At 40.5% G+C, this 26,350-nt stretch overlaps 1 protein-coding gene across 2 annotated transcripts in view; it reads left to right on the forward strand.

The window, feature by feature from the left end:
- Positions 1–24,769, forward strand: part of GSDME (gasdermin E) — a 32,571-nt gene extending 7,802 nt beyond the window's left edge. The window contains exons 3-10 of one of the 2 annotated variants that reach the window (XM_054020152.1): positions 841–1,033; positions 11,376–11,547; positions 12,884–13,004; positions 17,416–17,604; positions 19,538–19,665; positions 19,858–20,053; positions 22,185–22,258; positions 23,940–24,769. In XM_054020152.1, coding sequence (XP_053876127.1) covers positions 841–1,033; positions 11,376–11,547; positions 12,884–13,004; positions 17,416–17,604; positions 19,538–19,665; positions 19,858–20,053; positions 22,185–22,258; positions 23,940–24,170 — 1,304 coding nt within the window. In that variant the 3' untranslated portion in view covers positions 24,171–24,769. The remainder of the gene's footprint in view (positions 1–840; positions 1,034–11,375; positions 11,548–12,883; positions 13,005–17,415; positions 17,605–19,537; positions 19,666–19,857; positions 20,054–22,184; positions 22,259–23,939) is intronic. The other variant, XM_054020153.1, reaches the window with a different exon arrangement.
- Positions 24,770–26,350: the final 1,581 nt, after the last annotated feature.

Here is a 26,350-nt window from a genome sequence, read left to right on the forward strand (position 1 = left end):
CTCTGCCAAAACTGAAGACCTTTGGTCACAGGTGACTAAATGTAGATTTGATTGAGTGACCAGCAAGTGAAGGAGTCTGGGCCTGATTCTGATACTGGTTTATGCTAATGTGTACCAATGAAAATCTGCTGGGAGTAGCAACAGTGGAAGTGCTTGTGTAGACAGAGCTCAGGCATTTTTATCCCCATGTCATCATTTCCTGTGTGGAGTGTCTGTACTTGTGTTTCCTTGAGTTGTTCCCACCATTGAGTTACACCATTGCTAGACTAACATTGGAAAGGGTAATAGCATGAACAAGGTCAGTATCTCTAGGCAGACGTGACTGTCCAATATAAGTAATCTGGAGTGATCTGTGTTTATAACTTGCACATAAAATTGGGAACTGTTGAGTTCTGTGCCTAGAGTGTGTTATGTTTTTGGCATAGAGGCCATGATCCAAAGCCCATTTAAATCAATGGGAGTCTTTTCATTGGCTTGAGTGGGTTTTGGCTCAGGCCCTGATAAGACAAACCAAGATAATGGAAAATAGAAAGCTGAAAACATAGGTAGTTGAGTTGTGTGTTAATTCTGTGTATGGCAGGAAAAAATCTCTAGGGTACTTTATAAACCTCTCATAGGATTTGAACGCAATACTATAATCATCATACATTTCCTTAAAATGCCAAAATGAAAAATAGTAAATAAGGGTTGTAGGCCAGTTAACTCTTCTATGTGACTTTATTTACCTGTTTATATTTTCCACAAGCTTCTGTTTTTCAATCACATCCTGCTACTGTTTCAGGATCTATTGTTTTCAAGTCTGCATTAATCACTTTTTTTTTATTGTTTTTTTTTTCCAAGTTGTTGTTGAGTCTGACTTTGTGAAATATGAGGGGAAGTTTGAAGACTTTGTCAGAGGAAGTATTGAAACTTCATTTGGAAAGATCAACCTGGGTGCTGGAGGAAAAGGCTTTGTAGAAAGCCAGTCTTCATTTGGAAACCTAAAAAAGCAGGAGGCTGATTTGCAGCAGCTTATGAAAGACCTCAAGGGAAGGTATGAGGGCTTGTTTTTTGCCATCCATGTAAAGTTTAAAAAGGAATAATGAAGATATTTTTAAAATATCTTCAAGTGGCTTATTTTTACCCTGAATTTACATGTTTAACTTGGAGCCAAATCCTCCCTCTGTGGGCTCTGTGTGGGTGCAGGGATCTGCTTGTTTGGTGGTTGGTGCAGGATTGGAGCCTGAGTGTAGACAGGTTGTAATCAGTGGGAGTAATGAACCATGGGAGAGGAAAAGGGAATGCCAAAGATATGGAATAGAATCAGGCAGTTTCTTGGATTGTAAGTCTTGATGGATCCAGTAAGAATACTTTTCTTTTAATGTATGTTGATTGTTTACAAACTAGAACATTTTGAGGATTTTCTTCACCAGATGTCTAGTGCAAATGCTCATGGAAACCAAACTTCAAATACCCAGTATTCTAGTAAGCAAGCTTTAAAATCCGTTCTCGAGTGTTCAAACTAGTAAAACTTGATTGCACAAATGTAATAGGCATGAAATACAAAAGGGGGGAAACATGTCAACAAAAACTCATTTAAAAATTAAATGAATAATCAAAGAAAACATTTTACAGCACTTTCCTATCACTAATACAAACTCACTTATAACCTGAGGAAAAATAGACTTCCGAAGTCAGGGGCTCAGTTCCATAATGTACAGAGTACCTCCTGCCAATCTCTGCGTGCCCCTAAATCCCATATAAGGGCCTCATATTACAATGAGTTGTCCATGGACAGACCCCTTTGTGGAACCCAACTTACTTCAGTGGGAATCTTGTGCCCTTTGCCTTGCAGGATTGGGGCATGAATCATATGGGAGTTGAAGGTACTCAGCATGTGGTAGGATCAAGCCCTTAATCTATCGGATTCAGTGTAAGATACTTTAACAACCATTGCTAATGCTCTGATGATGATGAGAGGTGGCAGGTGTAGAAATGAGATGGAAGAATTAGTTTTTTCGCTAGCTGCATAATAGTTGTCTAAAGCTCTGTACATTTCCTTTAAACAGATGCTCTAAAAGTAATCAATTTCTCACAGTAACAATTGCCTGCTGTTCTACTTGTCATGAGTCTTTACAAACAGCCATCAAACTTGTTCTGTTGAAAGGCACCTTATTACTTTCCTAGTAAATTTCTTGATTAAAAACATAAATATCATGGCAAATGTGTGTGCCATGATTCAAAAATGAATTTATATATAGTATAAAGAAAAATCTCAAGATTTAGAGTAGATAGCATGACAGTGACACACTAGATCATGCCTAGTATCCACTGGAAAAGATGAGTTTTGAAAAAGCTAGTTAGCTGCTCCATTAGAACAGGCAACTCTCCCGTAGCAAATGGAAATGTTCTGAAGTTAATCCAATGTCTGTGGGCTCACAATCTTCACAGTAATTAAACCGCATTTACAAACATTATCTGTATTCCACTTGGGATGGTCATAAAGTATACACCAATCTGTGAATATCTAAAATGAAAATTAAGATCCCAATGATAGACCTCATGTTTGTAAATGTAGTGTATTAAATTAATACAAGCCCTAATCTAGTAAAAATATATATTTGGCTTCTGAAGTGTGGGAACGCACATGGGACTGCAGAATCCTTGGTTTGTTAGACTCAGAAACCAGTTATTGAGGCCCTTAATTTTCTGAAGATAATATGCTCTGTATATGAGTCTCCCTGGATTGTTTATGCAGATTTTGCACTGGAAGTATGCCAGTGCAATATGCCTGCATTGCACCCAAGCATCTGGCTCATTTTCTCTAGAAAAGACACTTCATAACTTATTAACGCTTATGATACAAAATATATTGCCAATATTCCAGCCAGGCCTAGTTTCACTAGGAGTTGGGAGATTACAGAACAAGATTAATTTGCAGTTTTTCCTGTGACCCTGGTCATAGAATATCAGGGTTGGAGGGGACCTCAGGAGGTCATAAGCAGTATGGTCCTTAGAATTTACCATACTGAGGCTGTGGCAGTTCTTTTAAAATTTAAATTTCCTGTATTTGTATGTTAGTTATTTCATGATCTGACACACATTTTTCTTCAGCATCTACCTATTATTTTGCTCATAGAACATTATGTGATCACATTAAGAAACACTGGTGACCTTCAAACTGAGGATTTGATTTTAAGCAATACTGTATATTATCAAGGGGATGTTTACTTGATTTCACCTAATGAAATGACTGTTTTCCAGGTTTGCTGGATCTGTAATTATTTTGTTCATTTTTAATGTATATTCTAATTATGTTACTTTGCAAAAATGCACTCCTTCTTTTGCATTACTTGAATTGTGCTATAATTCAAAAGTTTAAATAAAGTTTAAAAAATAATTTGTCCTCAATGTACAGAATGTGATACTGTGTGGTGTAAAATCAGCTTCCCTTCCCTTATATGTACCTTCTAAAGGAGAACCAGAGTGAAGCTCATAATTAAATTACAAAAACCTATGGTGTATCCCCTTTTTAGCAAGACTTTAACAGCTGAATGGTGTGGTGTAAGGTCCCGCGTAAGTAAAATATCATTACTTTTACAAAATATGCCACACAACATCTGTTACTATAATATGAAGTAGCAAAAAAATGCTCTTGTCAAATATATGAACAAAGCACATTTTGTGATACGTTATCCTTGCTCTTTTTTGCTGTGTTTGCTGAACTAAGTCGCTAATTCACAAAATGCAGTAATTCACTGTCTTGCAGCTGCTTAGGGTGAATAAATGAGGCTCTACTACTAATCAATTTGTTAGAAAATAAGATCAATCATAATTGTTGTTTTGTTTTATACCATCATAGACGTGTAGGACTGGAAGGGACCTCAATAGGTCATCTAGTCCAATCCCCTGCACTCAAGGCAGGACTAAGTAATAGTGCTAGACCATCCCTGACAGGTGTTTGGAGGTTTTTAAGAACAGATTAGACAATGAGGGAGATTCCACAACCTCCCTAGGCAATTTGTTCCAAAGTGATTAATCGCCCTGACAGGAAGTTTCTCCTAATGTCCAACCTAAACCCCCCTTGCTGCAATTCAAGCCCATTGCTGCTTGTCCTATCCTCAGAGGTTAAGAAGAACAATTTTTCACCCTCCTCTTTGTAACAACCTTTTATGTACTTGAAAACTGTTATGATGTCCCCTCTGTCTTCTCTTCTCCAGGCTAAACAAACCTAATTTTTTCAATTTTTTTCTTCATAGGTCATTTTCTAGACCTTCAATCATTTTTGTTGCTCTTCTCTGGACTTTCTCCAATTTGTCCACATCCTTCCTGAAATGTGGTGCCCAGAACTGGACACAATACTCCAGCTGAGGCCTAATCAGTGTGGAGTAGAGTGGAAGAATTACTTGCTTCCAGCACTCCTGCTAATACATCCCAGAATTATGTCTATTTTTTTTTTTTTTTTTTTTTTTTTTGGCAAGTGTTATGCTGTTGACTCATTTAGCTTGTGACCCATTATAGCCCCCCAGATCCCTTTCTGTAGTACTCCTCTTTATGCAGTCATTTCCCATTTTGTACATGTGCAATAGATTGTTCCTTCCTATTTACTTCGGACCATTTCTCCAGTTTGTTTAGATCATTTTGAATTTTAACCCTATCCTCCAAAGCACTCGCAACCCCTCCTAGTGTGGTATCGTCTGCAAACTTTATATATGTTCTGTCCATGTCATTATCTAAATCATTTATGAAGATATTTAAAAAGAACCAGGCCCAAATTGAAATATGTTCTGGTATATTCTACCTTAAAATTCACTTTATTGCTTATACAGTGAGTTAATTAGCAGATAACCTATATACATAAGCCTAAACTGAGTAATGGTGGGGGTTTTATTGCTGTTAATCTTGTCCTTCCTCCGCCCCACTTGTCAAGTAATGCATGAAGTTAAATTGTAATCTCATCAAGGCAGGGACTGTGTGGTTTGTATTTGTTCTTTAAAGCACCTAACACGTTTTTGAGCACTGTTGAAATACCTAGAGGCTGGTAAACTACCTGGGCCTGTTATCTGTTCAGTGTAGATTTCAATCAGTAGTATTCCATGGCTTAAGTGAACTCCTAAAATGTCACCACTCAGAATTGCATACAATCAGAGTGTGTGTATGTGTGTGTGTGTAAAAAATGGAGTACGGGCAGTTGTATAGAAAACTCAGGAGTACTGTCCCCCTTTTGAACTCAGTCATAAGTCTTTAGTACTCTCAGGGAAGATGTGGTATAGAGTAATTGCCTGGTGTCTCTTTAGGGGAACTGTGAAATACTGTATTTAAGGAGATTATAGTAAGTATTGTGTTTATGGTGTGATGGTAAGAAATCACTCGGAAAACTGATTTTAAATGGCTTAATAAAGGAACTAATATGGAACTGTGTTTGGTGGAATGTGACAGTGGATTGACTGGTGTTCTCTGCTGTCTGACACCAGGCTATACAGACTTTTGTTCTGAGAAGGAATAAAGCTGTGCAAGAGTTGACATTGTAAAGTAGGAGGCAGTGTTTGAATAGAAGAAATAGGCTATTGTGCTTTATAAGTGAGGTGGAGAAGATTGAACAGACTAGCACATTTCTGTTGAGTAGGTCCGAGAAATGCGTTTTTATAAAGTGAAGAAGTAGATACATTTATTGGGAGGTGGGGGCGGGATAGCATCCATTTGTGATTGGTACAGCTAGGAATCTGTTCACATGTGGAAACGGTTCTTCAGCAGTGTGGGTGATTTAAAATGGCGAGCAGAAATATGTAGTGCTAGAAGCTAGGAGGTTGCCCATCAGTGAGTGTGCCTGAGGGCCCAACATTGCAAACCCTCTCTGTTTGGAACGCCCAGCAACTAGCTGAGTACTTAGCATAAAGAGTTTGCAGGATTGGGCCTTTCATCTTGTTCCCCTGGAAAATCCTAGGTAGGATTGGATGGAAGAGTGGTCCTAGCCCTCCTGAGGAAACTCTGGCTTCAGGGGACCCGAGGAGGCCACTCAGCTGGTGGCTCTAGGATTGTTTCTCTAGATTTGTATCTGCCTGTCGTGCTCCTTCCTTTTATTGGCTTCTCTGTTTCTCTTTGCTGCCTCTGTTCTGCAGCAGAGAGAGAGAGTACTCAGGGTAAATAGGAGCACTTTCTTATAATACAAGAAGAGGGAGAACATCCAATAAAATTGAAAGACAATGGGAACAGGATCATGCCCACTGTCTTTCAAGTCAATGGGAGTTCTGCTGTTGACTTTATTGGGGGCAGGATCAGTCCAAGTAAGTTTAAAATTGATAAAAGCAAGTTTTTATTACACAATGTATAATTAAACCATGGAACTCGTTGCCATAGAACATCACTGAGTTTTATAAAAACTTCATCTTTTAACTTACAACACACATACATTTACTTCAAATTCTGTATTTCTGATTTGAGGTATCCAGCATTTCAAATGTTTTATAATGTTTCTTTTGTAAGGCATTTCAGCTTACCTTTAAAGAGTTTGAAAAGGAATTCAGTGGAGTGATATGAAGTTAACCCAGATCAATGATAATGCGTGTAAAATAGAATGTGAAAGTGATTAGAAGAGTGATATGTTGCATACAATAAATAAGAGCATTAAAATACGATTTGTGAAATAAAAACTGCAACTCCATTTGTATGCATCCTCAGTCTTTTAATCTAGCCCTTCCCGCATCTCATGTTAACTGTGCTCATAGTACAAGGCTAAGGTAAAACTGAGCGAATGAGGTGTCTTAGGCTTGGCCTATACTACAGAGTTAGGTCGACATAAGCTGCCTTGTGTCAACCTATGTCAGTGTCTACACTACAGCCTTGCTCCCGCCGATGTAAGTGCCCTACTACACCAATATCATAACTCCACCTCCAGGAGAGGCGTAGGGCTTATGTCAGTGTAGTTAGGGTGACATGAACACTGTTTCTTACATCAGCTGTTGGCTGTCTTGTCAATTTCAGGGCCGGGGAGCTCCCCAGCCTGGCTGCTGTCAGGTCTCAACTACAAGACAGGCTTGGGCTGCCACTCAAGCTTCCCACCGGGAGCCCTGCTGTCCCCCAGGGTCCTGGGGGCAAGAAGCTCCCAGCAGGGAGCTGTGTGGAGCTGAGCGCCCTGGCTCTCACCCCCCCACCCCCATACACACTTCCCCTCTTCAGTCGATGGAAGCACTCCTGGTGTGGACTCGCACCACCAACAGAAGGAGGGTAGTGTGGACATCAGCCACTGCAGGTCCTATAAGGACCTAGGTTGACTTGATTGTAGTGTAGACTTGTCCTTAGTCATTGGAATTCTCTGATGCATGGTGGACACTGTCCCCCACCTTTGCCTTGTTAGGTTGTGTCCTTGAAGATAATTAAGATAAGATGGCTATTCATTTACTTCATATGATGAGGTTTATTAAATGTTTGATTTAGTTTTTTTTTTTTTTTTTTTTTTTTCCTTCCATCCAAAATAGCACAGTGTTCTCTAGGGCTCCAGTCCTGCATTGTGATCCATGTGAGCAGTTGACAGCACCCCAGGACTTCAGCAATCTGCCCACGCAGATCACCTTGCAGGACTGGGGGCGAAGATGTTTATATTATAGCTGTTTGAAAATAAACGGAGTGGTGTGTCTCTGTGGGAAGTCATTTAACTGTGTTGTCCTTAAGAGACTTGTTTCAAAATTAATCATTGCCATTATAGATATGTTTTTACACTCCCAATCCTGATCACATTAAAATCAGTGAGGACAGGAGGGAGGCCGCTAGTGTACGGGGACCATATTCAGGAAAGCATTTAGTGCATGTCCTGTTGGAGTCAATGTAATTGGGACCTGAGAATAGGAGGCTTCAGTTTTGACACAGGACTCTTGGTTGGTTAGCTGTACTTCAGAGTCAAAGGGTATAAGAGGATTTGAGCTAGATTAACTCCATTGCAGTAGATGAAACTGAACTCTGCAGGGCCATTTATTTTTAACAAAATTTAAGCAGGTTTTGAAGTACTTCTTGAGTTAGAACTATTTCTGGTACCAAATTAATCTGGTTGTATTTTTCTACATTCTCTTTTCTTTTCCGATAACTGGATAGAATGGAGGATGTCCTGTAAGTTTGTAACCACCTAAAATAGGCACAAAATAGGTGGAATGAAAACAAGAGAGCATGGGGGAAATGTTCTTGTGTTGCATCCCTGTTGGTCCTTATGTTGCCTCTTGCAAGTTCTTTGAAGCATGGACCCATTTTGCTGTATATCTTCAAGATGCCTACTACGCTTCTGAACACTGCATAAAGCTTAATTATAGTAGTAATAATTAGGAAAGTGTCATCTCTGATAGTTACTATGCTGCTCAGTAGCCCTGGTTTTGCATGTCAGTGGGAGTTTCCAAGAAGAGCGGTGTTTGTTGCCATGTGAAAATTCTTGGATTTCTACTTGGATTTCAGAGCCTGACCTTTCAGATATAAAACTAAGCTTTGTGGTAAAAAAAAAAAAAAAAAAAAAAAAGCCCCAAAAAATCTCAGGAATGTTTGGGTACATTGTTTTATAATATATTTTTCCTCATCTGCACAATGTTTAGGGTTTCTAGACCGTTCTTTCTGAATGACTGAGCTTTCACAGAAACAGTTAAAGGTTTCTAAATTCCACACAGATCAAAAATTGTCTGAAGGTGTGGGGAGTTTTTGGGGGGAGGGGTTCTTTTTTTGTTTTTTAAAGAAAATAAAAGAACCAAGCTGACTTCCATCTGATGTTGTGCTGTCTGTGTAACTTCTGAAGCTCCAGAAACTGGGGTATCTAAACTTTTTTAATTGAAGGGGTGGGGGGAGGGAGAAGCTAGATTGATTTAAATGAATCTGAGACAGAACATGTCTTTGTATTGTATTTTCTGGGCATTATAGTTTAACCCCTCTGAATACCCCATTTACAGTAGAATGGAGAAGAGGATTAAATAACTCCTGTCAAGGATAGGAATCTTTTAATCTTCTAGCTATCTTGCTAGAGCTGTCTGTTAATAGAAGGTATGACACCTCTTTTAGGACCCTCAGATGAGTATTTTGAAAAAGGTTGGTATAATTTACACATTTTAGTTGATGGAATACAGTTAAAAGTTCCTTTAACTTCACTGACAGGACTGAATCCTTTATCATAGACCCCAGAAGATGTGGTAATGAAGTATGTAATCATTTCTTAGAAAAATCTTGTGGTCTCTTGATATTTTTAGGGCATGATTCTGGTACCCTTTCTCATGTTGAATAGCATCTTACTTCAGTGGGACTTAAGGACATGCTTAAGTGCTTTGCTGAGTTGGGGTGATTTGCTAAATTGGGGACATATTAAGGTGCTACTCAACATGAGTAAAGGGGGCAGAATTGCTCCTCCCTCTTAATGTCCCCCTCTCCATCTTCTAAATGTGACAGTTCTGGTAATTGATTTTTTTTAAATATATCCTTGACCTTCACAGGTGCATTGGAACTGATACGGAATAAAATTGGGATATCCTTTTAATCCATGCAAGAGCTTTAAGCTCAAATTCATGCTAGAAATAAAGCATGCATTTTTAATCGTGAGGGGTAATTAACCATTGAAACAACTTTCTAGGGACCGGAAGGATTCTCCATTTCTTGAAGTCCTTTTTAAGTCCAGACTGGATTTCCTTTCTCAAAGATGTATGCGATCACTGAAATAAAGTTATGGACTCAATACAGAAATGATTGGGTGAGGTTCTGTGATTTGTGTTATGCAGGAGGTCAGACTGGATGATTTTAACAGTCTCTTCTGTCCTTAAAATCTATGAAATGTTATCTACTTCCACCATGTAAAGTACTTGGTTAGTTGTGATCCCGGTTTACCAGCCATGAGTCTGACTAGACACTAAAACTGACTTATTAATAGCAAGATTAGAAAACTGAGGTAATTAGTTATTATAGGTGGGGTTGGGAGCATGACTTCTTATTAAGGTTGCCTGATAACATCCCATTATAAGACTGGTTTTCAGTTGTTTATAACTTTGCCAAACTTTAACTGATTGGTCTGAAATTTTCCATGTTGGAGATCTGTCTCAAGCAGAATTTTTTTGAACATTTTTAGCCAAAACAGTTGCGTTGTTTCTGAGAACAAGGCTAGGGAAAAAGATCATCTTGTTTTGCCCATTTTAAAAAATTCTGGTGTCTTTTTCTTAGAAAAGCTGTATTTGCCCCCGTGCTTTGGAGCAGGGACTTGAAATTTGCAGGAGGGGGATCTTTGTGACAAGGATGTGCCTTTTGCTATCCCTGATAAAACTACCCAAGTTATAAGCTTTTGAAAAATTGCAGTTCAGACATGCTCAGTCGAGACTTGCTAGAGCATTACAGCTAAAATCTTGGAAGATTCTTTTCTCATTGAGCATGCTTGAACCTCTCGCAGCTACTAGTGTTGACCAGACCGTGCATGTACCATCAACACAGAGTGACATAGTGTGGTCCAGCCATGGTCCAAAGTTGGACTGTCCCTGTAACAGGTGCTCCATGCCAGGGTGGAGCCAGTCTCTCCTGTGCTCTCAGTGATATCTCACCCCTGCTGGCACCCAGACAGTGTGGAGGAGGAAGCTGTCTGATTCAAATGCAGAGGGGACAAAAAACCAAGCGGGGTGGGGTGAGGGAGGAAAAGGAGTAGATTGGGACAAGGAGATTGTTGGAGGTAGGACTGGGAGGTTGGGGAGGCAAATTAATTCTGGTATTTTCTAGCATTTGAGTGCTTGACTTCGCAACCCCTTAATAATTTTCTTTTAATGGTTTCTCTTTTTTTTTTTTTTTTTTGCGTATAATTAGACAACCTTGTCTACTAGCCAATAATTTCAATCTTACACCCTTAGGCATGCCACTGGATGGACCACAAATATCTTTTTTTGGTACTTACTGCAGTCCTTATTTGGGAATTGGCTATTCTGTGACTCAATTACTTCAATGTGGCTATGCTTGTTAGTCCGCAATAGACTCTGAAGCTAGTGGGGCAGATTCTCGGCTGGTGTAACTTGTCATAGCTCCGTTGAAGTCAGTGACAACTGACCCACCAGCTGAGGATATGCCCTTATGTTTGCAAGATCAGTTGATTTGTTTTCAAATCACAAAGGAGTCTTATATTTGTCTGAAGTTATTTGGCTTTTATTTAAACAATTGCCTTGACTGACGTTTTTGCTGGAAATGATGCAGATGAACCAAGAATTCACTAAATATTGTGGGATTTAAATTGTTCCAAACTGATAATTACAGTCATGCTGCTACCAGATAACAAAAGAGAACATCATAATTTGAAACCACTTATACTTTATAATAAAAGCTTCTTACAAAGATTGCCGGGCATACAATTAAGACTGTTGTTTTATCAGCTGCAGTGTTTATGCTATTAATACTCTTTTTTTTAATTTCAGAACAATAAATCTAAACAATAATTTACTGCAACAAGTGCTAGGAAGAAAACATGAGGTACTGTGTATCTTGACAGAAAAGATAGTAACAACTCAAAAGTGTTTGGTATCTGAACATATTCAGACAGAAGCAAAATATGGTGGCGTGGTGGGACTCCATACAAAAATTGTAAAGGTAAAAAACAAAACAACCCACCAACCATGCAGCACACACAAATATTTCTTCAGCATCATTAAATGTCTTCAAAACCTCAGTTATGGTATTAAACAATAATTGAAAAAAATTTTCACTTTTTTTTTTCCTCCTGATTTTGGACAAACCATATTATAACTGATCATATCCTGCCCTTGATTTAATAATTGATCTAATAGATCTGTTCCTTCTCTAACTGCTAGAGCTAAGTACATAATTGGCAGTGAACGTTATCCAATTAATTTAGCCCTTTTTCCTCCATATGAATTTTCTGAGAACAGATCAGTTTCCTCATACGTATTTATTTGGCAATTTTTGTCAATATTTTAAACTGTATCTGTTGCAAATAGTTCTCCACAACTTGTGGACCACAAGTATTTGATACATTGTTTAGTTGTCATTGATCAGTAGAGTTCCCTAGTTAGATGAGAGTGCAGGCTCTTCTGGTGTGAATCTAGAACCTGGTTTCCCTGAATACTCTTGACCTGTGATTCAGCGTTAAAAGAAATGGCACATTAAAGGGGCAAGAGCGCAGCTGAAGCCAATTCATTTAAAAATTCAAGTGACTATTTGGAAACCAGGTTTTGCCATGTCACCCAGCTCCATGGAGTACTAGGATCCTAATTGTTTACCATTTTTCTTCAGGTGCGTTACAAGTGCTTCTGAAATGACTGTCTAACAAACTAAGGCAAAATCATCTGAACTACCAACAAATCCCCACTGTAGGGGGATCCTCCACTGGCATAAAGCTGGCAGAGCTAGCTCTGCTAACCTGCTCCACCAGCCTGGTTGTAAAGAGGGTGGGGATGAGCAGGAGGAGTGTCAGGATGGGTGGGCAGGGCGCAGCAGCAGTATGGCAAAGCGAGGACCAGTTTTCCACTGGTGTCATGGGACTTTACACCAGGAGCATAAGTGAAAGCTGCCCCCTGCACACGCTGGGGCTGGGAGGCTGAGGGTTGAGGAGCTGCTCTTCTCTCCTGCCACAGGGCAGAGCTCAGACACGGAGAGCTTTGCTGGCATAAATGTTCGCAGACATCTAATATCACATGCGATCTTGACTCGGGCTAGGGTGACCAGACAGCAAATGTGAAAAATTGGGACAGGATGGGGGTAATAGGAGCCTATATAAGAAAAAAAAAAAAAAAAAATCAGGACTATCCCTATAAAATGGGGACATCTGGTCACCCTAACTCAGGCACAGTGGAGAATTGAGCTAATTCTTTTCCTAATCTAATTTGGGTGTTACCCTGAAGTTCATTTTGTGTGCAAGCTGCTCTGTAGTTGAATCAAATAAACAGTGGATGAATATGTCCCTCAGGTTTCAGTGAGCGAAAATGGGAATGTGAGAAAGGATTCCAATGTGGTGTTAGAGATTCCTGCCCCCACCGCGATTGCCTATGGCGTAATTGAACTGTATATAAAGCGTGATGGTCAGTTCGGTAAGTATGATGTCCATTTTCTTTTACATGTAGCTCTGATATGGAAAAGAGCCACCTCCTCAAGTAAAGCCTTTCATTCATCTGCAGGCTTACAGCACCTGGTTCTTCATTGCCCTGCATCTTGCATAGTCATTTACACCAGTGCAAAATGAGCATAAAATGCTGCTACGACATCTCTACCCCGATATAACGCGACCGGATATAACACGGTAAAGCAGTGCTCCGGGGGGGCGGGGCTGCGCACGCTGGTGGATCAAAGCAAGTTCGATATAACGGGGTTTCACCTATAACGCGGTAAGATTTTTTTGGCTCCTGAGGACAGCGTTAGATCGAAGTAGAGGTGTATTTTGATTTAGTAGCGTTTTACACACTCTTCGCACTCCCTTTTCACTATTATAAATAACTACATAAGATGCAGGGCAACAGTCAATCAGATCCAGAATACGATACAGTCAATCAAATATTGTCTGTCTATACAACATTTGATTAGAAAAATTGATGACGAAATAAAGTGTGAGGCTGATAGTTCATGAACTTTACTGATTTACATTCAAATGAATATAGATCAGCTCAGAAAAGTGACCGTAAAAATGTCCTTGCCATGTTCAGTCTTTGTCTCTTGGTTACTCCAGATCAAATTCGCTGAGATTACAAGTAAAAATACATTGGGGTTGGGGATTTTGGTTTGGTTTGCTGGGTTTTTTGGTTTGTTGTTTTGTAACTCCCTGCTCTGGACATTCCATCTGGGCTCTTCCTCTTTGTGTATCATCACTACGACTCTCAGACCCATGTGAGGTTACTGATTATAATGTGCAAGAAGGAAAGAACCCAGGTTGGGTGTGCAGTGCAGGCAGTTAGAGTTTAAGTGCATCCGAGATGAACTGGTAGATGTCCTTAAGGTGCAATTGAGATGTAAATCTACAATGCATTTCATTTGGGTCTGTTACAGGAGATGATGACAGCTGGAATCTAGACCGACTTTTGAATCTCCTGATGAGTTTGTAGGACTGGCAGTAGTAGTAATTTTTATTTATTAATTTATTATTATTATTTGTAAACAAAATGTATTTGGCCTAAAGTCGTCAAGATGCGATGAACAGGAAAATTCCCTAAGGCTGTACATTTTTATAGTCACTTTTCAGAAATGAACTGCATTTCCCAGTTAACTACACTGCTTGCTGTATCCGGTGTTAATAAGTCAGGCTAACAATGTGTATTAAAATATTATTTAGTAAAAGTTTGTAGCTGGGAATCTCTCCCTGGGAATATCCTGTGTTCTGTCAGCTGGTTTGTGTGTGTGTGTGTGTGTGTGTGTGTGTGTGTGTGTGTGTGTGTGTTCACTGATGTCTGTCTTCACTGCTGACTGACCCTATTTTCATTTTAATTATCTAATCTTTCCATCTTCACAAACAACATATGTCTCACGTTGGACCTCATAAACACCATATGTCTAGTGTCTGGGTTTTTTTTTTTTTTTTTTTTTTTGTGTTTAATATTTGTTGTAGTTATCATCCATCCCTTCCCTTCCTTTCAGTGGGCTGGGAAACCAGTGGGACTAATTGCAGAGTAAGGTACTCTTCAGCAAGAGTAAGAGTGGAATTAATGTCTGGTTAGGAATAGAAGAATTACCATACTGGGTAAGACCAGAGGTCCATCTAGTCCAATGTCCTTCCTCTGATAGTGGCTGGTGCTAGCTGCTTCGGAGGGACATGAAAGGATCCCCATAATAGATGATGATTATGGAATAACCTGCACATGAGTTTTGTTTTGTTCTCATTTGTCAGTGGTTGGCTTACGCCCTAAGGCATGAGAGTCTCTCTCTCTCTCTCATTAAAATATATATACCTTGATATAACGCGACCTGATATAACACAAATTCGGATATAACACGGTAAAGCAGTGCTCCGGGGGGAGGGGCTGCGCACTCCAGTGGATCAAAGCATGTTCAATATAACGTGGTTTCACCTATAATGCAGTAAGATTTTTTTTTTTTTTTTTTTTTTTTTTTTTTTGGCTCCTGAGGACAGCGTTATATCGAGGTAGAGGTGTATATATAAATAAAAACATGATCATGGAGGGTCTTAGCTATAAAAATGTCTAATCCTTTTCTGAATCCTGCTGAACCCTTTACCACCGTGATTTTATGTGTCTCTGTGTGTTCCACAGGTTAATTATGCACTGAATGTAAAAACTCTCTTTTAAAGGGTTTAATTTTTTTCTTGCCTTTTTTGATTTCATTATGTTCCCTTGCTCTTGTGTTACGAGAGAGGATAAATAGTAGCACCTGGCTGATTTGCTTTGTACCATTCATTGTTTTATATATCTTTGACATGTCTCCCCTTAATCATCTTAATCTCTCTGCTTCTAATCATTTTCATTGCTCATCTCTGGATCTCTTCTGTTTCTACCAGCATGTTTGAGATAAGGTGACAAGAACTGATCACTGTGCTCTAGGAGAGGGTGCAGCATTGATTTTATATAATGGCATTATGATATTTTGACTTTCCAGTCCTCCCTGTCCTCACCCCCACCTCTATAAAGGGTCATGCAAATGTAATGTGCTATAAAAATAACGAACAATAGTAACAATACAAACTTCCATAGCCTTGTTTGCTTTTGAATCCAGATCTGTTATGGGATTTGACAGTTGTGACTGCCTCACTTATTTTCACATGATGCTGTGTATGTATTTCAGTCACTGGCCTCATTCTCCTGTAAAGGGCAGTTAGTGTGTGGTGTGGGTTTTTTGTGATGGCTTCTCCCTTCAGTTGTGCATATGTAAATCTCGTTAACAGTAATGGAAGTAACACAAGCACATTGAGACAAGACTATACTCCTTAGTCAGTAATCCTTGGCTGCTGCCCTTGCTGGGAAAGGCTTTTATTTGTGTTAATCTTTCTGTTCCTCTAGAACTTGCTTTCCTCTTTACATTGTTTTACAGGTGACAGCAGCTTTCTGAAAGATTGCTTTTTTCCCTCTTTCTGTAGCAGAAATTTCTTTTCCCCCTCGCCCTTTGAAATACCTGTTTACTTTTGGACTTTCCTCTCTTTGTCACATACTATTTTAAAACTGATTTCCTTTTTTTCGTCTACCCATTTGTTTTGCTACAAAATGTCCTGGATAGTATATGGTTCAATATCTTTTTGGGCCGTTAAATTTTGTAATAACATACAGGGTCTTGAATTATTTTACATATATTATTCTTTAGGGCATGGCCTAATGGTCTGAGCATAGGTCTGGAAGTTACAAACTTGTACATTCTAATCCTGGCTCTGACAGTGGCTCCCTTTGTGTCCTTAATCTCTGCCTCGGTTTCCCCATCTGTAAAATGAAACTTGCTTAACTCTCCGTGTAATTACTGTTTGTGAAGAACTGTAAAGCTGAACATTGATGGGTAGACAGTACTCTGTTTCTAGCAATAGTCTTCTATATGATGAGCTCCATTGTGCCCTCTGAATTGAGTGGAGAAGGGATCCTCAGCACACAAATGTCCCCTCTCCTTCACAGAAGGGTGGATCAGTGCCTTCTGTGGCACTGCTCCCATCTCCTTTCCAGTACCCCATATAGGAATCTGGCTGGGGACAAGGAGGTGGCAACCCGACATTGGGTGGGGTAGAGGATGCACATCAGCCCATCGTGAACTCACCGCGACTAGACAGGAAACGTAATGCAGCTCAAAGCTGTATTTCCTTTCCCAGGGAGTCTCCTCCACAGTGGGTGTCTCCCTTGAAGAGTAGTCATGGAAGCATCCATGGCCAGAGGAAGACCCTAGTGATGCAACTCTGGGGGAACCAGGCTGCTACTGAGCTGGCATGGACCTGGCCTCCCACTGATCTATGGGGCTTAGGCATGGACCTGCAGCCTTCCAAAAGCAGGGAAGCCCACTGATAGAAGGACCAGGGCAAAGCTCTGAGGGATGCTCATGGAGTTTTTCTGGCCTGTAGCTCTTTCACGGGGGTTTCCTACAGGAAGGGATGATCTGGGCCACTGTATATAACATCTAGTAGTTTATAGATAATGTGAGACATATATAGATCCTTCATATACAGTATGCAGGTTTTCATTGTCCACAAGGAGCATTGCTGTTCTAATTTAGCAGGTTGCTTCTTTTCTTGGTATTTGCTGAACAGATTATTAAATGCATCCACAAAATCTTGTCTCAAGTTCTGTAGTTAGTACCTATTTACATCAAGGCAGATCTGTGCACAGCACTGTTCTAAACCTGCAACAACATATAATGTACAGTAGTTCATGTAGACAGTGACTGCTAACCATATTTTTCCAGCTACAAGAAATTGGATACATAGCTTTCCTGAGTCCATGTTTCTAACGCCTACATTGAAAGTACTATCATTAATATTTGCTTCTGTACACTCATGTGGTTTTATTTATTCACTTGTTTCTAATACAGAATTCTGCCTGCTAGATGAGCAAGAAGGAGGTTTTGAAAGAGAAAACGCAGAAGGCTCATCTTATCCATATTCTTTACCGTTTAGAGACTCTTCCTTTCTATATCAGCCAGACGCTGTGGATAGTGACAGGCACTCTGGAGATAGAAACATCGTTCCCAGCGGTGCTTCCTTAAGTGTACTGAAACAAGGTATTACCAGAAACTATTTATTTAATTACACTACAGAGTCTTAAGCAAGATAACAGAAGGAGGTATTCTTCCAAAATAGTACATAGAAATTAAGCTGTCCTGTTTTAATAGCCACTAGCAATAACTCCGTGGTGATCACTTAAAAAAAACAGAAAGATATGGTACTTCTGGAATGAATATATATCTCCTAGGAACATATTGTTACCCTTTGTCATAAATATAACCTTATACAGTTTTGATTTTGCATCAGTTTTGTTATATCCCTGCTAAACTGCACAAGATTAATTTATGTTGGCACTGAAAAATGTTCATTGAGAATATTTGACGCATGATGTGAAAACATTCTCTTAGTAAAGCTTCTTGGGGAAGGTTATTTGACATCTCGAGAAATACAAAGTTGCTGTTTTTTCTTCCTGAACCTCTCGGAGTTCTGAGAAACCTGGAAAAAATCAGAGTTGAACACTAGGACTAAACTCAGATGTGAGCTAAGTGGCAGTGTGAATTACATGTTGGTAAATTGATTTAGGTGGCTAAGGAGTGGAAGGGTATGGTTGTACCAAGAAAAACAACAAACAAGAAGGAGTAAGAAGGTGTAAAATAAAGGAGGCCCCATCCCTCTTTATATTATTTCCTGTCAGTTCCTCCTGTAGTCCTGCCTTTACACCCACTTCCACATTCCAAGGTGTGATTTACCAGTTATGTCACCTCTGAATATGGCCCTGAGTTCACAGTTTAGTCAGTAAATTAATTGACCAAAATAGCCATTTTATTATACTAGAATAAATCCTATTCTTCTCTAGTGTAGACTTGCTTAAGAGAAATAAATTTCTCTCTTTGTAGGGATAACATTTTTTTGTGAAGGACTCTGAGTTGCACTGTTCTTTCTTAATACCCTCTGTGCCTGTCTTAGTTAAAGAATTGTCATTCGGTTTCTTTTTGATTAACCTACCCTATTCATTGAAATGCTTTTAAAAACTTTTATATTGGAATAATTTGGGGCAGGTGTTTGACCTATCCCACTTTTCCTCCCATCATGCTGTTCTAGTATTTGTATAATTATTTGGTTGAACCATATATAGAGACACTACCTATAGTAAAATTGTTTTTCAATATCTTATAATTATTGATGTGAAATAGGCATCTTTAAAGATCATTTGTTTGTTGACAAGTGTTACATGTAGTGGTATGGCTTTAAAAGTAACATCAGGCATCCTCAGGGATAAAAAAACCCAAGCCCTAAAGTTCTGTTGACTGAAACTCACAGCTGGAATGTTGATGATTTGCTACTCCTAAAACATCTTGGCTTAATGCCATGTTTGCATTGCAGGAAAAGGAATCTAATAAACTGTAGTTGAGTTTCTAAACTACATACTGTAATAGATTAAATATTATGTAAAACATAGAGATCCTCTTGAAGCTAATTAAACATATGTTTTTTTGGTCAAAGGAGACAGAGGTGTAAATCATGTAAAGCCTCTGATGAAATATATGAAGACAGTAAGAAATAGTGTTACTGTCTGAGATTTTAATTTGAAGTATGAACAGTACCATCAGTCTTAGTTATTCATGATGTTTTCCCGTAACATGAAGCAGTTCAGGAATAAAATATTCTGGTTGAGAAGTAAGACTATTTGGTTCTAAAAACGAACCTCCTATTGGGAATCATGAACAGCTTTCATGTGAAAAACAGTATAAAATATTGAAATCTTAAAACTGAATATTGATTCCTAATAACAGTAATGAAGTGTCAGTGCAAACAGAGAAAAATAAATAATTTGCAAAGGTCATTAGGACAAATTTGGTTACAGGTGTGTTTTTACTAACATTTCATTATGAATTCTAGAGATTAGTGGTTAATTACAGAATTTTAGTTGCATATACTGGCATTTGTAAGAGTCATGAGTTTTTAACATTGTGTTTCTTTCTTGGAAAGATCTGTTGCTGTTAAAGATGCAGTTCCAACCCTTTGTGAAGCTTCCAGAAGACAAGCAAGGAGCTTTAAATAAAATATTTTATGAGTTCTTGCATCATGAAGAAATGGTGACTGCACTGGAGGAGGTGGTAAGAGGATGGAACTTTTTTTCCTTCTAAAAAGAACATTAAAAATAGAGCTAACACGTCCCTCTATTCAAACACTTCTTTTATAAGTATTAACAAGTTTTTTGTTGATTTCAGTGGGAGGAGGATCAGGGCTTGTTTCCCTGTCTAGTTTAAAATGTGAGAACCTAATAATGTATCTTTTCCTCTTTCCAGTTAGATAGTATTTGCACAGGAGAGGAGCCGGATTTCACGGACCTGAAGGAGTTGAAACCTCCACAGCAGCAAAACATAACCGACTTCTTGCAGCTGGTCGGGTACAGTTTACAGAATGAGCTGTTGTTGCAGAACGACCAACTTCATTATAAGGGACTCTTCTCAGCTGCTCACATCCTGATCAGTGCAGTGGCAGGTACAATGGAGATAGTTGTAGCTTTCCCACTTAGAAACTCCTCTTTTGTGTACAGCAGGAATTTTTATTTTGTAGGTAAATTGTAACAGCTGGGTAGCGTCAGTACATGTATTGATTTCGGTTTCAGTTTCATGGGGCTAGGGTGGATAGAGAAGAAAGCACTTTATGATTCAGGCTAAGAATTAAATTCAAACCCCCTTCACTGCATATTTTACAAGTAAAATGTAACATTCCCTGGAAATCATTTGATTTGAGTTTTCATTGAAGCCAAACCTTTTCACTCAGTTTTGTAAATTAATTACTGTTCTCATTGTGCAATCAGAATCCTTCATATCTAGTGTCTCAGGGTTGCATTGTAGGTGCTGGCTTCCTTGTATTTGCTGAATGTGTGGCTTTATGTTAAAGTACATACCATATTTAGCAAAAATACTATAACATGTAGATCTGTAACTAGAGGGTTATTTTGCTGCCACAGAAAAAGGAAATTAAACATAAATGTAAATGAATGCCACCCTCACAATGAAATTGGCACTATAGTATTAATTAAAAGCCACCTGCAAATCCAACTTTTTCTCATAAAAATCTTCGTTCCATTAAGGCAGGTGTTGAGAGGCAGTGAAGTGTGGTATTGGGTAAATATGTAGCACTGTACAGTGGAAGGTCAGTTTCCATGCAACTATACATGGCACCAGTTTATGGAAGATAAGAGACATTTTGAAAGCGTGATCCAGTTGCAGAGATTCAAAAGAAATTGAACAAAACAGACCCGCTGATGATACTTGTCAGACTTTATTAAAAGTAATGTACAGTTAATGAAATGTAACCTGGCTCTGGACATATCTAGATCTGACATGCATGTATACCTGAAGCCATATCAGTAACCAGAAAGCTGCTTTGTAGCTGTTTTCCATTGGGAATTATAATGATATGGATTGTACAGTCTGTGTCTCCTATTAATGTTGGGGCAGGGACCCTGTCTGTCTTTAGGCCAAATCCTCTGTCCAGCACCCAGACCTAATACCATGTCTGGCACTAGGATAGGCAGGATACAAGGAGAGAAATTCTCCTACCCAGGCTGGAAAGCTGCCTTTAGCACCCAAAGGCTTACATGGCCCTCCTGGCTCCACCCCTCTGCCAACCTACTTGCACTGCCCGGTATGCTGCTGCTCAGGGAGTTCACGCAGAACAGGACTTTGCAACACATGGAGAATGTACACAGTGCAGCTCCTAGCATCCATTTCCCCCCACATAGTCTCAAAGGTTGTAAGGCCAGAAGGGACCATCATGATCATCTAGTCTGACCCCCTGCACAGTGCAGGCCATAGAACCTTGCCCACCCACTCCTGTAATAGACCCCTAATCTCTGGCTGAGTTACTGAAGTCCTCAAATCATGAGCTCAAGACTTCAAGTTACAGAGAACCCATTTGCACTAGTTTAGATCTGCAAGTGACCTGTGACCCATGCTGCAGAGGAAGGTGGAAAACCCCCCCAGAGTCTCTGCCAATCAGACCTGGGGGAAAATCCCTTCCCGACCTCAAATATGGCGATGAGTTAGACCTTGCGCATGTGGGCAAGACCCAACAGCCAGATACCTGGGAAAGAATTTTCTGTAGTAACTCGGAGCCCTCCCCATCTAGTGTCCCATCACTAGCCCTTGGAGATATTTGCTGCTACAGTCACAGATCAGCTACATGCCATTGTAGGTAATGTCATCAGACCATCCCTTCTATAAACTTATCAAGCTCAGTCTTGAAGCCAGTTAGGTTTTTTGTCCCCACTGCTCCCCTTGGAAGGCTGCTTCTGCTGCTTCGAGAGCCTGTACATGCACAAGGAAGGGGCTAGATTGCCTCTTATGGATATGCAGCACAGAGTATGCTGACAGGGCTCAATAAAACACATGATAATTGCCTTCAGGGGTGGGTTTGTGTTGGTCTCCAGAGCACTTTATGCTAATCAGGACAGCACTCAAGAGAAGCAGTGGGTCTTGTCACTGCCCAGCAATGGAATTTCGTAACTCTGTGTGTAGGCTTAGCTTGTTCATATACATTCCTACAGTCTCCTTTTTAGCAACCACCCTGCTTCAGAGATCATTGAAACTAACTCTTCTCCTTTTTATATCTCCTTCCACAGAATTGTCTGACTACACACTGGCTCTGCTGCGTGCTTGCTGTGATATACAAATAATTCCTGCCTTGTGTTGTTTGGTAAGTAATCCAAAAGGGAGTGGACTACCTTAGTGTTCTGAGGTCCGTCCTGGTGACTGTGAGGAGTTTGTAGGCTTTGGCTGATTGTATCTGTCATTAAATAAAGGAGAGGTCAGAATATGCTACAAATTAAATCAGTAGGCATTGATTAAGCGTAGTCACCATCTGGTCCAGTGTGTTAAAATGACAAACAATGCAGCTAGATTAAACCAAAACTGGATTTCTTCTTTCTGACACCTTGTGGCATGTAGAAAACTACATCAAATGTGAAGCAAGAGAAAATAGGAACTTTGGTTTGAGTGTCAAAGGTTATGATTTTATTTTACTAAATGTCTAATTAGACCACTTCATAAACCAAAAACCTCCAGTGGGCATCAGAGGCAGGTGAAGTAGGAATTGCATTGTGCAAACAGTAATATGGAGGCAGTGGTAAGTTTGAAGCGGGAGGGATAGCTCAGTGGCTTGAGCATTGGCCTGCTAAACCCAGGGTTGTGAGTTCAATCCTTGAGGGGGGCATTTAGGGATCTGGGGCAAAAATCTGTCTGGGGATTGGTCCTGCTCTGAGCAAGGGGTTGGACTAGATGACCTCCTGAGGTCCCTTCCAACCCTAATCCTGATAGTCTATGATTCTAAGTGCAGTAGCTCTGAGCCTGCCTGTTACAATACTTTAGGTGAGAGGTTGTGAGGAGAGGGGTGGGAGATCTCAGTTGCTCTGGGTTCAGTGACAAAACCTTGGTAGGGAGCTATAGACAGGCTTGTGAAGAACAAGGATCAGAGTGGAAAGTCAGTTGTGGGAAGAGGAACTGAACTTGACGTTTGGAAGCAGAATGACGGGAACTCTTTCACTGTGGGCAGGTGTTGGGGAGGGATCAGAGGCCTGCAGAGGAAGCATCGGTAGCTGAGGTTGTAGGCTAGGCTGGAGTGCTCTTGGCCATGCACCACTCGTCCCACTACACAACCATGTATGTAGAAAGCCTGAGCTTCAGAACTTCTTTGGAAGTCCTCTGGCCAGCTGAAACTGTCTCAATGCCCTCTCGATTGCCGGTCCATGGGTTTACGTCAGTAGTAGCCAGAAAAGATGATGTGGGTCTCATCCTTTCTACCTATCGGAGCAATGGCATTCTCTGTAGGGCACCGGGGGAAATAGTAGCCCCCAACAGTGAGGATCTGAGCAAGAGGCTTTCCTCTTTTGCTTTTGAGGAAAAGGATTGCAGTTAAAGCATAACTTCCCTTTAACACCAAGCCCCTACTTTAAGTGAGTGCTGGGGCAAAACGAGCGCCTCAACTGTCAGTGCCAGTCTGAGATCCCTTGGGCCTGATTTTTAGATTTGCCAAGCACCCAAAACTCCCAGGGAGGTCACCAGGAGCGGCAGGGTGTCAGCTCCTTTGAAAGCCAGGCTCACGTTGTCTCAAACTGAATACCAAAAATGGAGGCATCTAAAAATAGTGGACACTTAGAATGTGTCTGTGTGAGCTTAAGTCTCCATTCAGGCTGAGTGTATCACACTGGTTAATCTTTACTCTACCTAAATGTACCTTTTGGCAGCAAGACAATATATTTTCTTGTTTTTCCAGAACCTGAGCCCCCTGAGTTTTACTGCAGAGAGCAAAGTTGTATGATGTCAGAAACTGTACTCTATGAAAATAGCTTTAACATCTCTTTCTGTCTATATAAATACAGCCTAATGTCGCTTCAGCTGATGGCACTTTGACACTGAGAGATCCTGCCCTGGCCCCTCTCACTGACACAGGAAGATTTCACATAGTTCAAAGGCTGTTCGCCCTATCAAACATTAACCTCGAAATGATGGAGTCTTCAGTGAAAGCTGTAACCATGAAAGAACCCAGCTTTTTCCCATTCATTCTTTATATTGCATTGTATGGATTTTATGCCTTAGGTGGGACCATCTGAAGAAAAAAGAAAAACCTAGAATAATAGCTGAAATACTGCACTAATAAACGCCAGATTTTCAGTGCTAAGAATCCTGCTAATTCACAGTCGTATTCCTGGGAGAGAACTGCAAATCACTGAATTTTGTAACCAAGTGGGTGAGTAAATGAACATGAAAAATACAAGGGCACCGCATCCCAGCATGTTCTTTGTTCATTTAGGGCCTGGTCCTGCAGAGCGCCCTCAAGTACTACTCAACTCAGCACCTTGCAGAATCAGGCGTTTATTTTGTCAATAGTAGTTTAGATTGATTTATGGCAATACTCCACAGTATAGCAGATACTCCATGTCTCTCATTTACTTTCCTAAAACTAATCAAATTAGTGATTAGACCTCACTACAGCATCTTTGCTGATCGCTTTTTGTGCAAGTTAGCAAGTTTCAGCAGCATGCTATGCTTAAATTGCACCCTAAGCTCTCCCTTTAAAATGTAATGATTCCTTTTGATGTGTATGTGTGTGCTTCACCCTGTTACAGTCCAGACAAACACTTGTTCTACCCTTCTGACCTCTTCAGTGTGGTGGTTTTTTAATAAAAGTAAAGTGTTTATTCTCAGTGCATTACTTTGCTATCTGTCTTCTTCGATCCTAATTGGGTTTTTTCCTCATCGTGTGAATGGAGATAAAATGTCGCTGTGCTCTAAAAATACAGTGCAAATAATTGCAAATGTTGGTTTGGGAAGATTTCAGTTAAAAGACTAAGGATCATGTTCTTATACTGCACATAGTGGATCGTAAAGTGAACAAGGGCAGCATTGTAGAAGTGTGCCTAGGCAGGAAGAATGGTTCAGTAGTTGGGGTGCTAGCCTGGGATTAAGGAGATTGGGGTTCCATTCCCTGCTCCCTTTCTATGTGTCTTTGAGTATGTCATTTAGGGCCAGATTATCAAAGATATTTAGGTGACTACAATTACAGATTGACACCAAGGGATTTACAAGCTAAGCTTTAAATGGCCATTAGGTGCCTAAACTGCTTTGAAGCTTTTGGATATCCCATGAGGTGCCTATCTGCATCTTTGGGCACCTAAATACCTTTAAAAATCTGGTCCCCAGGCTCTGTGCCTCCATTCCCCATCTGTAAAACACTGCCCTACCTCACAGGATGCTGAGAGGCTACGTTCAGTAAGTGTGAGCCTGGAGTTCCAGTCTGAGCTGTGGATTCAACCCTTGCTAACCCAAGTCTGTTGAGCTGGCTGGGAAGCTTGCGCCTGCTGGCTCCAAAATGCTGCCGTTTGTCTCACTGTTTCCCTGTGTAACCCACACCCCTTCTGGCTGTGGCACTTGTAATACCGACAGTCCTTGGTTGTCGGTGGGCGGGATCAAACCAGGGACCTCTGCAGCTTTGTGCATGAGTCTCTACCGCATGAGCTAAAATGCTGTGTTGGCATACCTAGAGTAGAATGGCCACAGATCTGCTCCAGAATGGAAGGAACTTTCTGCTCCCATCTATTGGTGAACAGAGGGAAATCTGGCTAAAGAGAGAGACTTGCATAAACTTTCTACCCAGAATTCTTCCATTGACACTTCAGGAGCCACCATACTAGTACACAAACTCAGAACTGCTTGGGTAATGGAACTGAAAGGAGAGCAGGAAATGGCTTTTATCTGGGAGCAAGGACTTTTTCTGTTTAAGGGTCCTATATGTTACTGGTTATCTGCCACTGGGGTCCTGTGCCTTCTGGAGGACTCTTCAAAAGAAGACAAAACAGGGGATAGCAGCAAAGTTGAATGAACATGTGTGAAGCTCCTCCCATGGGGCCATAAATAAAGCTCAAGTCAATATATCTAGGGTAGGGGGTGGCATCTCAGGACAGGACCAGGTACCATTTCCCAAGGGACTGGAGTCAGGCATGCCCACTTTTATCTCAGGACTTTGGACGGCTGCTTCCAGGAGCTGGGCGAAGCGAAGGCAGGCAGGGAGCCTGCCTTAGCCCCACTGTGCTGCTGACTGGACTTTTAATGGTCCAGTCAGCTGTGCTGACTGGAGCCACTAGGGTCCCTTCCCAACTGGAAGTTCTGGTCAAAAACCAGATGCCTGGCAACTCTACCTACTTCCCCTCACCTGTCTCCAACTGCCTTCCCTTACAGTGTCCCTTCAGCACTGCTTTGACTCCCTGCTCCCCAGCAATGGTCTTGAGATGTT

This window comes from Malaclemys terrapin, chromosome 2, assembly GCF_027887155.1.
Source record: "Malaclemys terrapin pileata isolate rMalTer1 chromosome 2, rMalTer1.hap1, whole genome shotgun sequence".
NCBI lineage: Eukaryota > Metazoa > Chordata > Testudines > Emydidae > Malaclemys > Malaclemys terrapin.